At 41.0% G+C, this 11,755-nt stretch overlaps 2 protein-coding genes across 3 annotated transcripts; both read left to right on the top strand.

The window, feature by feature from the left end:
• Positions 1 to 902: 902 nt before the first annotated feature.
• LOC103378293 (fructose-bisphosphate aldolase C-A-like) lies at positions 903 to 4,711 on the top strand. Its single transcript, XM_008309457.3, has 9 exons — positions 903 to 992; positions 1,107 to 1,229; positions 1,746 to 1,957; positions 2,223 to 2,277; positions 2,390 to 2,550; positions 2,799 to 2,882; positions 2,970 to 3,144; positions 3,375 to 3,574; positions 3,975 to 4,711. Exons 2-9 carry the CDS (start codon positions 1,118 to 1,120, stop codon positions 4,065 to 4,067), a joined length of 1,092 nt encoding a protein of 363 aa, XP_008307679.1. The 5' UTR covers positions 903 to 992; positions 1,107 to 1,117; the 3' UTR covers positions 4,068 to 4,711.
• A 176-nt stretch (positions 4,712 to 4,887) lies between these two features.
• On the top strand, positions 4,888 to 9,895 carry srsf1a (serine and arginine rich splicing factor 1a). 2 transcript variants are annotated; one of them, XR_003049548.1, is made up of 5 exons: positions 4,888 to 5,277; positions 6,763 to 6,956; positions 7,641 to 7,813; positions 8,598 to 9,207; positions 9,521 to 9,895. XR_003049548.1 is itself a non-coding variant. In XM_008309458.3 (4 exons), the coding sequence occupies exons 1-4, from the start codon at positions 5,090 to 5,092 to the stop codon at positions 8,793 to 8,795; spliced, it is 753 nt and encodes a 250-aa protein (XP_008307680.1). In that variant the 5' UTR covers positions 4,888 to 5,089; the 3' UTR covers positions 8,796 to 9,895. The 2 variants fall into 2 exon arrangements, 1 of the variants encoding a protein (XP_008307680.1); XM_008309458.3 differs by having other exon boundaries at positions 8,598 to 9,895.
• The last annotated feature ends 1,860 nt before the right edge of the window (positions 9,896 to 11,755 follow it).

The raw sequence follows: 11,755 nt of genomic DNA, 5'->3' as shown, positions 1-11,755 counted from the left end.
TCCAAATCTCATTGACTTCAAATGAGTCCCATTTAAGGACTTTCATTGGTTGACGCCAGCTGTAATAATGAGTGTTGTGACCATATATGTGTGTAAACATCTAACATTTAAGGTGCAGGACACTGGACTTCTAGGGCTTTTCAACGATACCACATGTGATGGGGTTGGGCTAATTACCATACAAATATTAAGTAATTTAAAAATTAAAAATAGTCAGAAAGATGTAATACAACATATATAAATATATAAAGAAATATAGTAGCAACAATGATATAACACACTATAATGGTAATAGAGGTCATAAATAAAGCTATAACATTACTACGTTCAGCTGAATGAGAAATAGAAATATTTAGTTCCCTTCTGAGATCAGCAGTCGCTCTGAGACCCAGCGATCAGGGGGGAGGAAAACTTCCTCAGGCGAGATTTTTAATCATTAAAATAAAAATAGAAACTATTACAAAGTGGCTGGGAGACAAAGCAGGTTGTCTAAAAAGGAGAAAGTTTTCTGACTGCTATCATTTAACTCATCAAGAGACTGGTAGAAGATGAGCTGCTAAAAACTATACTAATGAATTAGGTCAGAACAACAGACAGTGGACCTGGGTCTGCTTGGTTCTTTAACCTGTTTTAAGTTGAATTCTACAGTATGAAGGAGTTCGGCCCTTGTCCTGGTCTGGTTTTGTCAGACCTAGTCTGTTCTCGACCTGGTTTGGTCTGGTTTTATCAGTTGTAATCTGTTCTTGTCCTGTTCTGGTTGCTGTAGAGATGATGAAATCACCACAAAATGATGAAAAAGAACTGAATCGTGACTTTTACTAGAATCATGATCTTTTCTGGTTTCTCTGTAGGAACCAGTGGAGGGGGGAGTGGCGATGGAGCACCGCCCCAGGGGCGTGGTGTTGTGAGCCAGTGATGATAATAAAAATGAGTGGAGGTAAAGAAGCTACATCACTTTCTTCTGGCTTCTAGATCAGTGTCCAAGGTTTCAGGTGAGATCATTCGCTGATTCTGTGATGTCATCCAAATTTGAAATTCCATGAATCTCAACTTTTTCCTTTTTTATTTTTAAAACTGAGTAACAATTTTGATTGCCTGTTTTTCAGCAAAAGAAAAGATGACAACCCAGGCTCTGCTGCTGACCGAGGCTCAGAAGAAGGATCTTCATGAGACAGCACTCTGCATCGTTTCTCCAGGAAAAGGAATTCTGGCTGCAGATGAGTCTGTGGGTCTGTAACTATATTTATCTTATTCTATCTATTATACAAAGCACAACGTTTTTTCCAGCAGGGAATTCCAGACACTTCCCAAATTCCCTGTCTCTGTCAGATGAGACTTTTTCGGGAACAGTGACAGGATCTCGGTGAGGAGGTAGCTTTATTTTAAACATTAAATAAAATGTCAGTGTGAGGATAAAACAAGAGTGAGTGGTTTAAAGAGTTAAGAAAAATCTTAACTCTGCTAAACAAAAGGACTGGATGCTAAGTTTCTGTTTTTCCTGACGCAAATAAAAGAGCTGTGGACAAATCAAAAGCCTTGTGTCTTTAAACTCAACTTAGTCAAATTGAAACCAGATTTCCATGTCCAAAATACATGTTTGTCTCCAGTAGATGGCAGAATAAGCTAGTTTGTGTTGAGAGGAAACACTGTGTCTGTTTATAACACGCTCTACATTCAAACTAGTGGTCCATATCCACACCACAGTGTCTACATCTGATGATGCTGTTGTAATGTTCCTGCTCCAGGTAGCATGGGCAAGCGCCTGACCCAGGTGGGAGTGGAGAACACGGAGGAGAACCGCCGTCAGTTCCGTCAGATCCTCTTCAGTGCTGATGATCGCATTAACAGCTGCATTGGAGGAGTTATCTTCTTCCACGAGACACTGTACCAGCACTCGGACCATGGAGTGCCCTTCGTCAAGATGATTCGAGACAAAGGGATCCTGGTTGGAGTCAAGGTCTGGAACATTCCAACTTAAAACTACAGCTGCATGTCAGAGTGAACACAACAGGTGTTTGTACCAAATATAAAACTAACATATGGACAAAACATTTTCTCATCCATAACTAGTATCAAGAATGTGGGTCACATGATTTGGTGTGGGAGACTTTAAATGAATCTTTAAATCTGTAAATGTCTTGTTAACACATGATGTTGATCCCATTGCTACGGTTCAATTAGAAGCAAACACTGATGTTACGTCTGTGTCTCTACTGCTTCAGGTGGACAAAGGCGTTGTTCCACTGCCAGGAACCTATGGGGAAACCACCACACAGGGTCAGAAGAAATATTGTAGTAATAAACAAACCAGATTGCATTATTTCCAATGAGATCAATCCAATCCAATGAGATCGATCATATTTTAAACCATCTCTCCTGGGTCTTTTAGGTCTGGACGGGCTGTCGGAACGCTGTGCTCAGTATAAGAAGGACGGAGCAGCTTTTGCAAAGTGGCGATGTGTCCTAAGAATGAATGACACCAGCCCATCTCAGCTGGCCGTCTCTGAGAATGCAAACATTCTGGCCCGATACTCCAGTATCTGCCAGCAGGTCAGACCCAGAACTCTAACCACGGGTCACAGGTATATGCAGTATATATAAAAAACAGACCTACAGTCACAGTCTAATTACAACAAGTTGACTGGGCCTTTTGGTATTCACTTAGTACTGTCCTTCTTTACAGTCTGTCTTTCTTCTGAATGAGATCATCATTTACAAAAGACCAAAAACTAAATGTTTACTTACGTTTATAAACTTATTATTTTTTTAATTATTATTTTTTTCTCCACTATGCCCAGCATGGAATTGTGCCAATCATTGAGCCAGAGATTCTTCCTGATGGAGATCATGACCTCAAACGCTGCCAGCATGTCACCGAGAAGGTTTTTTGTTTCATCTAGTCCTGATTCTTACCATCTATGAATGAAGAAAGATCCAGAGTCAGTGAGGTTTCTCTGCTGTTGTTGTAGGTTCTGGCTGCGGTCTACAAAGCCATGTCAGAACACCGGGTGTATTTGGAGGGAACATTGCTTAAACCAAACATGGTAACGCCAGGACACAGCTGCAGCATCAAGTATAGCCCAGAGGAGGTCGCTATGGCCACTCTGACGGCTTTGCGACGTACTGTTCCTCCTGCAGTACCAGGTAAGAGCATCATTGTCAACACAGACTGAAGTGACAGGGACTGCAGCATGTTGCAGATTTTATAAATGTTATAAGGCCAATGTGTGTTAATCACAGAATGAGGTGGCATGGATTTAGGGACAGATAATAAAATATTTGTTTGTTTTTCTGACCAAATATTTTTGACAATTTTAAAGCAAGGAGATTTAGCAGTATGAGAGCAGGTTTGACATGTGGTGTGATTCCTGCAGGCGTGGCTTTCCTGTCAGGAGGTCAGAGTGAGGAAGAAGCCTCCATCCACCTTAACTCCATCAACAACTGTCCTCTGAATCGGCCTTGGATCCTGACCTTCTCCTTTGGTCGAGCTTTGCAGGCATCTGCACTGAGAGCGTGGAGAGGCCACAAAGAAAATGAAAAAAGTGCCACTGAGCAGTTCATCAGAAGAGCTGAGGTGAGATTAAAATCATCTTACTTATGATGCCATTATCTAAAATAAGGTCAAAAAATGAGGCCCACATAGAAGACACCACATATCCACAGTGTGGATGTGGAAGTGACAAAAGAATGTGACTCATATTCTAGGTACATTATATAGAACCTTACATGTTTGTCTACCTAACATACTGCTTTAATTGTGTGACACACATTTACCAGAAGTAAAGTTTTTTTGGTCCAACTTAGATCCAGAAAAATTCAGTTTAATCTATTTTCTTTGTTTTACCTTTTTTTCTTTTAGAATAAAATATGTCTTCTTCACATAGTCTTTTGGTTTCAGTAATGTCACTGACACAATTAAGTTAGGTACATCATTATGACAAGCTAAAACTCTGGTTTATGCTTTGTGCTTTCAGGTGAACAGTCTGGCCTCTCAGGGGAAGTATACCAGTACTGATGGCTACATTGAAGCTAACCAGCGTGTTTATGGATCCTGTTATGCTTACTGAATAACTTGCATCGTGTTACTCCTTTAGCTTTTCGCAGCAAAGTAGACAATGATTAACAGTTAGACTGTAGATACAATTGTTTGTAATAGACGCGCTATAAAATCCAACATCTATGTTAGAGCTAACTCTTTAACAAATCAACCCAGAGTCTCTTCCTTTATATAGCCACATGGCATGGAATGAAAGCATCTTCTTCAATATGCCTACACCTGGATACCAAATGTTGGACCAGACCTGAAGTTTTTTTTTTGGTCCAGTACACTAAGATTGTGGGTTGGAGGGTCAGAACTCATTTGTTTTGTATGTATCATTATTCAGTTGTACATGGATTATTTAGCTGTAAACATTTGTTTAACTCTTTACTAAGGAGCTATTATCTGCAAATTTAATTCAACGATGTAATGAGTGAGCTTGTTTGTGTACACCCACAGGCATGATGAACACTTCAACCTTAAAATAATAAATCAAACATAAAACGTTGAGCAACGCTGTGTTTTGCTGTCTTGCCTGAAATTCTGTTCATTAATATTGTTATTTTCCCATATCTTAATGTATATTGAAATGTTTAATTTATAGGCATGAAATTACACAACGAATCAAATGTTTTTGAATCGTATTACTTATCTCATAAGACTAAGCTAATATGTATTAAGATGGGCGTAGTCAACGTCAAGAACTATTCAATCACAATGGTCAACTTCACCATCAGATGTTGCAAATCCCAACACTATGTAGCTGCAAGATGATCAATGAACTACTTTTTGAAGCGGACGCTGGAGTCGCTGCTGCGCAACTTCCGGCAATCAGCGCCCTGAAGAAGAAGACCGGGTTCTCGTGAAAAGCGACGAGACGGTGGCGCGCACACGCTGCCTAATAACAAGAAACATACCAGATAATTTGAAACTATCGTCTTAAAAGCGATCTACGTGTGTGTGTTGGAAACGCTTAGCGTGAGCTAAAGAGGTAGTAGCCGCAGCACCAACAGCTTCCAGGTTAACAGCAGCACCAGAGCCGGAGTCGTAATGTCGGGTGTAGTGCGAGGCCCCGCCGGGAACAACGACTGCCGCATTTACGTGGGAAATTTACCGCCTGATATTCGCACCAAAGACGTAGAGGACGTGTTTTACAAGTACGGAACCATTCGAGATATCGACCTGAAGAACCGTAGAGGAGGACCGCCTTTCGCCTTCATCGAATTTGAGGACCCGAGGTAGGAGGTGCTAATGTTAACGGTTGGGCTTATTAGCAGTGATATGCTCCTTTTAACATAGCCAGGGTAAGGAAGTGTTTGAGTATTTATTTGTGTATTTAATACTTGTTTTTTCAGATTTAACTCCAAGAACCAAGATGTACTCAAATTATTTAATAAAAAGATTGGAACTCGCGCTTCGCGCACAACCTCGCGTAGGTTAAAGCTAATGCTAACACAGAATGAAACTATGCCTTTATACTACGAGTATGTCCCGAATAAACCACAGTGCTAACTGACACTTAGCTAACTCAAGTTAAATTGGCAAATATACGGTGGTGCCAAATTTAAATAAGATTAAATATAACAATCCAGGCTGGCTAAAGGCAGTGGCCAATTTAAATAAAAGCATGGGCAATTGGAATTACATTGGAAGCCGAATCTCGTATGAACAAGTGTTTGCTATTTCAATATTTACTTGTGAATTACAGATTCTTGTTTTTGATATGTGTTGTGTTCTTGTAGCCACAACACGGTGATCCCATGATCCGGACAAAGTAAAAGCTAAGACTCAGATGTTTCTTTGATATGAAAAGTCAAGATAGTAGGAGCTAACGATAATGCTAACACATGGTTCCCTTTTGTTTGAGAAGTCAGGCGAAATCAAAGCTAAACTGGCGCTTTGACACAGAAAGGTTCTATTTAGCGCTGGATATTAAAGCCGAAACCATGGCCAGAACTGTACGTTTCTAAATCTGAAATTCGGATGCAAGTTATCACTAAACTATGAGCACGTTGTTGACTCGACTTTAACAAGCAAAATGTAAGTAATTTGCAGAAACACTGTTTGATTTGCTGCATTTTGATTTAAAACTAAGTGTTGTATTTGTGCTTGAATTTGAAAAGTGGCGCTCTGTTAGTTACTATCGGAACACGTTTTTTCTCCGGTTGAACATATAAATAAGCGCCAAAGCTGGGGGGGAGGGGGGTGCTATATTTTAAGGCCGCGCACGGCGCATGCGTTGGCATGCTAACAGGTTAATAGCAGCTTGAGTGTGTTCATACAGACGTCTTGTATGCCATTCAGCGCAGATTTGTAAATGTGAAAGCGGGACTCCGTTTAACTTAGGTTCCCCGGACCCCTTACTCGTCTACTAGCCGCGCACGGCGCATGCGTTGGCATGCTAACAGGTTAATAGCAGCTTGAGTGTGTTCATACAGACGTCTTGTATGCCATTCAGCGCAGATTTGTAAATGTGAAAGCGGGACTCCGTTTAACTTAGGTTCCCCGGACCCCTTACTCGTCTACTAAACATTGAGTCACACAAGCTTTGACCGAAATCCTTCAGGATTAATGACACCACCTCCCATCTTCCACCTGATTTTTACTTTCTTACACTCACGTCATCCTGGTTGTTTGTGCTGCTTGCAATTGTTCCGGTGGTGAACAGTTTTTCTTTATTTTTAAATTGTATGTGTGCTTTTTTCCTCGTTTTGTGTGACCAGGGACGCAGACGATGCAGTCTACGGACGTGATGGTTACGATTATGATGGATACAGACTGCGTGTGGAGTTCCCACGGAGCGGCAGAGGTTCCAGGGGAGGGGGAGGAGGAGGGGGTTATGGTGGAATCGGTGGCGCTCCCCGGGGTAGATATGGACCTCCATCCAGACGCTCGGAGTACCGAGTCATCGTGTCAGGTAGGTCCTGTGAATTTGGAGGTCGCACGAAGTAACTCTTCAGCGCAGGAGGATGTTCTGAAGGTAGTTTGAGTAGTTTGATGCATGAGAAGTTTGGTTGCCTGAACTAACCTTAGAGTGATCAATGCCTTAAAAATGATGTTTACAGAAAATTGAAAAGAAACAACAGCAGACAGCGGCATGATGCAGAAGAAAAGAAAGTAGCAGAATAATATTGGTTTCAGCAGATACTCCAAGTTGCTGTATTGGACATTAAATAGTTGTATCGGCCATCCTTATTTAGTACATCAACTAAAGGCTGAATGTCTGTGTGTGACACTTAATGAGCAGATGGTCGGGATTCTGAGCAGACAGTTCTATCCAAGTTGAATCTCAGGCTTATCACATTCGTACTGGCTGATTTTTGGTCCAGAGTTAAACCAGAAGGTTCATCTCATCTGTTGAAAATCAGGACCATTCATTCTCCTGACGAGTTGAGGGAAGGAGCAGTGAGTAGAGGGGTATGTTGAGGAGTTTTGTTTGTTCTCTGCAATCACAGTTCCAGGGCTGTAATTGTTTTCACTGGACATAAATCATGTTGTGTTTTTTAGACTAGGGGTGTGGTTCTTTAAACAGTTACTGTTGACATTTGTATGTATGATTGTTAGTATAATTTCCATGTGCATTTTATTTGTTTTACATTAGGCCTCCCTCAGAGCGGCAGTTGGCAGGACCTGAAGGACCACATGCGTGAGGCAGGTGATGTGTGCTACGCTGATGTTTTCAGAGATGGAACTGGCGTGGTTGAATTTGTGCGCAAAGAAGACATGACCTACGCCGTCCGCAAGCTGGACAACACTAAATTCCGCTCACATGAGGTAAGTGTCCTGACCTGTTTTGGTCCCAGAGAGGATGTGATTGTGTTGTGTTCAGGTGAGTTCACAGAAGAGGTGGTCAGGTGTGTGTCACCAAAGAACTTGGTAATTATAAAAAGTATTCACGTGTTGAGCCTTCATTTTCAAAGAACATCAGCATCTCCAGCCTCCTCATCATGTTTGCCTTTGTTGATGAGGAGGCACCAGGCTTCAGTAATCTGTTAGCCTGGTCAGCACAGCCCTGTACACAACAAAGTTCAGATGTGCAAACAGGATAACAACATGGTATGTTGAAATGTAGAAAATGAGTCCAAATGGATTAAAGAAGTTGTGTTCAAAAAGTCACTGTACCAGCTATCAACAACCAGCAGATATCACTATGATCTGCTAAGATGGTTGCACGGAAAGATGGACATTACAGTTTTTACACAGTACAGTCCCAGATATCACTATGATATGCTAAGATGGTTGCACGGAAAGACATTACAGTTTTTACACAGTACAGTCAACCAGACATAATTTTATAATGATGGTTAATGATGGTGTAAACAGATTTCATGGTGGAAGTCTGTGTTCAGTTGTTGATCAGTTCTGTAACTATAGCACATCTGTCGCCTGTGTTCCTCAGATCTCATTATACTAATGGTACGTAGGCCTCCAGAGTTTTTTTTTTCCTTCCTGTTGTTGCACCATCAGCTCACTTTTCATTCATTTTAATTTTCTTTTTCACCTGTGGACAGGGTATGTTTAATTCTGCCGTTTCACTTTTAACTTCTGTATCCACCAGGGGGAGACAGCGTACATCCGCGTGAAATTGGACGGTCCCCGCAGCCCGAGTTACGGAAGGTCGCGTTCCCGCAGTCGTGGCAGTCGGAGCAGGAGCCGAAGTCGCAGTGCCAGCCGCAGCCGCAGTGATTCCAGGGGGCGTGGCCGTGGTTCGCCGCGTTACTCTCCTCGTCACAGCCGTTCTCGTTCCCGATCCTAAAACTGGGGGAGAACTTCCCTTTGGCAGTTTTTACCTCCTCCCATGCTTGAGTTTTTAAGTTTTCCATTTGATGTCCCGCTGTCATGTGGATGATGTTGGTATGTAGCTGTAGCTCCGCCCCCTTTTTCCCCTCTTCATCTGTCACCCACCTACCCATGTTCTTCACAGCGTTAGGAATAGTGCTGTTGTTATTAAACTGCTTCTTGTTTTTGCTCTGATGAAATCTACTTTTCTCTGTTTTTTGTTTTTATGGATAAAAGTCTGTTTTGGATTTTGGGGCAGTTAACTGTATTTTACCCTTGTGTCTTCCTTTAGACGTCTGAAGAGAAGGATTAAAGTGATTTGGAATAAAAGCCTTGTGGAGCACGTTTGGTTTGTTTGGTCAGGATGTAGGAGGAACCATCAGGTCCAGGTACGACTGGTACCACCTACATCCCAGTCACTGCTCCTTCTGATTGGTTGATGGTTGATTTCATGCATGTGCTGTGTGAGTGGAGCTGTTGGTTTACATCTGTTCAGACTGTCTCACTGTTTCTGGACTCTGACAGAGTAAGAAAACAGACTTGGAATAGGTGTCAAATTTTCCTCGGTGTATAAACATTGTGGAGTTTCTTTTTTTTATTATTCTTGATCTGATTCCACTTGGAGTCAGATTAAGGATCAGGCCTAAAATCCTCTGATTCTAATGGTCTGCCTCTGATTTTCTTCCTGGTATTTTTTTAAAGGTTTTGATTGGAGCCATGGCTCAGCTGATCCAAATCCTGGAGCTGGATGAGTGGATCGTTTAGTGAAGGGATAGGACAGGATGGATGCTTGGAACGGGATCAGGTTTCCAGGATTCAAATGAAAGTTTTGTTTGAGAACAAAAGAGCTGAAAGTAAACTTTTCAGATGCGTTTATGGATTAAGTTTTACGAGGATAAAGGAAGCAGGACCAGGAAGTTGGATCACAGGATGGAGTCGTAGAAGCCTGGTACGAAGGAATCAAATCAAATTGTCCCTTTTTATGAAAAGGGATCCATTTGGGATTAGTTTGTCTAATCTTCTCCTCTCACAGCTTTTTTTTTTTTTATTTTTTAAAATAAAACTCTGGAAAAAGCAGTGAAGCAGTTTTGTTTTTCTTAAATGCAACTGAAGACTTCAGTATGTTGTTGACAAAGTTCTTAGAATTCCGTCTCAATGTTGGTGCCATCCCATTGGTCAATGATGTTTGGATTCAAACGAAAGTTCTGAAGATTCAAAGGGAAAAGTGTCTTTCTGTTTTTCAAAAAAAAAAGCGATCTATTAAAAGTCAACTAAAGAAGATTAGAGGTTCAAACTAAGTCTCTGCTGCTGAAGCCACCCACATGGGATCTTCAAAGCTGAATCTCAGTTTACTCTGTCAGGGAGGTTTTTCCAGAAGTTGAGTGTTTTGGTGATCATCCTCAGACTATTCAGATCTCACTGTAAGACTTAACTTCTCCAGCCTCCAGTGGTCAGTTTCAGTGAGATGATTCTGGAGGCAGAACTCTGTATTATATATACTGTATGTGTGTATATACTGTGTATATATATATTTGTGTTTTTTATTTCAAGAAAAACGGCTGATAGCTCTAGCCTTATCCTTCATGCACTCTTCGTCTGATTTGTTGGCTCACGTGATAAACTACAATTAAATTCGTGATGAACACTGGAAAATGAATTTCTGCTTCGGTTAAATAGCAAGCTATAGACACATACGTGCACTTCCCAGCTTCCACCAGTAGATAGAGCGCTTTATTCTGATGAACACTTCGAGGGTATTTTGCAACAGAAATCAATGTCTGATAAAAGTAAAGTTTATTTAAAAAACTTCTGTTAAACTTAATTCTTTTCTTTTTTTTAAGTTTCTTTTCTATTTCAATATCGCAAACTTGGATATGATTGTCGGTAGAGGGCGTTGTGTCTCTTTTTGCTATAAATGTAATGAGCTGTTAAGACCCAGAACAATTTAGTGCTATCAGCATCATTAGTAGTAGTAGTTGTAATCGTGTCGGGCAAGTCAGCGAAAAAAACTGCAAAGACTAGAGGTAGTCAATGGATGGGTTTAAAGTACGAGTTGTAAGAGTTTTACAAAAGGGTGGAGTCAGACGTCAGACACGACTGCCAGGGCTGTTTTTGAGAAGTCCCGTGGATGGCGCTGCGGAGCCGTTTGTTGAGCTTGGTGCTGCAACCCCTTTGAATGTTTAAGATGGGTCCTTTGGCTTGGCCCAATGTTAGGTTTGTGGAGCGTTACCATGGCGATCCACATTTCCTGTTGCCACTGATGTTCTCTTTTGAACTTGGTATGACCATGTCATTGTTATGAATTGTAATGTAAATTTCATTTACTGGTGGATTAATCACCTGTTTATCCGCCGTCTCATTTCACCGAGATTACACCTGTCGTTTTCAGGGTTATACACCAGAGTATGCCATTTGCCCCGCCCACATGTGGCCGCTCATCACTACTACAGCTTTAGCTGTGATATCAGTGACTTCCTGATAAACTTGTAGCTACTACTACTACAGTTTCTTCTACTACTACTTTACAATATTTCTACTTCTATTACTATTTCTACTACTACTACTACTACTAACAATAATTACAATAACAACAAATAATAATAATAGTAATAGTCATCATCATTATGATAATAATTACTAATGACAACAACAGCAAATAAGGTATTATTATTATTATTATTTGTTGTTGTTGTTGTAATATGACCCCAATAAAATTCACCAGACACAAAAATAAAACAGTATATCTAAAAACCTGGTCTGGATCTGGTCTTTGGTCTGGTCCTTTATTCCTCCTCCCTCAGAGACCTGGGTTAATAATGAACAATGATTCAGCTCCTACTCTGAGCTCCTCAGATTCTCATCATAAATCATTAATCCAGAGTCTAAGAGCGTGTCAGTCAGACCACATCCATCCATCACGGTCCTGCAGAGTCCTGC

Source organism: Cynoglossus semilaevis, chromosome 4, assembly GCF_000523025.1.
Source record: "Cynoglossus semilaevis isolate Cse_v1.0 chromosome 4, Cse_v1.0, whole genome shotgun sequence".
NCBI lineage: Eukaryota > Metazoa > Chordata > Actinopteri > Pleuronectiformes > Cynoglossidae > Cynoglossus > Cynoglossus semilaevis.
The sequence above is the reverse complement of the archived record's forward strand: the minus strand, read 5'-3'. Positions and strand labels throughout refer to the sequence as shown.

Coding starts and splice junctions, on each gene's coding strand:
- LOC103378293 (XM_008309457.3), top strand. CDS start 1,118: ATGACAACCCAGGCTCTGCTGCTGACCGAGGCTCAGAAGAAGGATCTT. Junction 1,230..1,745: donor GGCTGCAGATGAGTCTGTGG/GTCTGTAACTAT, acceptor TTCCTGCTCCAG/GTAGCATGGGCAAGCGCCTG. Junction 3,575..3,974: donor AGTTCATCAGAAGAGCTGAG/GTGAGATTAAAA, acceptor TTGTGCTTTCAG/GTGAACAGTCTGGCCTCTCA.
- srsf1a (XM_008309458.3), top strand. CDS start 5,090: ATGTCGGGTGTAGTGCGAGGCCCCGCCGGGAACAACGACTGCCGCATT. Junction 5,278..6,762: donor ATCGAATTTGAGGACCCGAG/GTAGGAGGTGCT, acceptor TTGTGTGACCAG/GGACGCAGACGATGCAGTCT. Junction 6,957..7,640: donor GTACCGAGTCATCGTGTCAG/GTAGGTCCTGTG, acceptor GTTTTACATTAG/GCCTCCCTCAGAGCGGCAGT.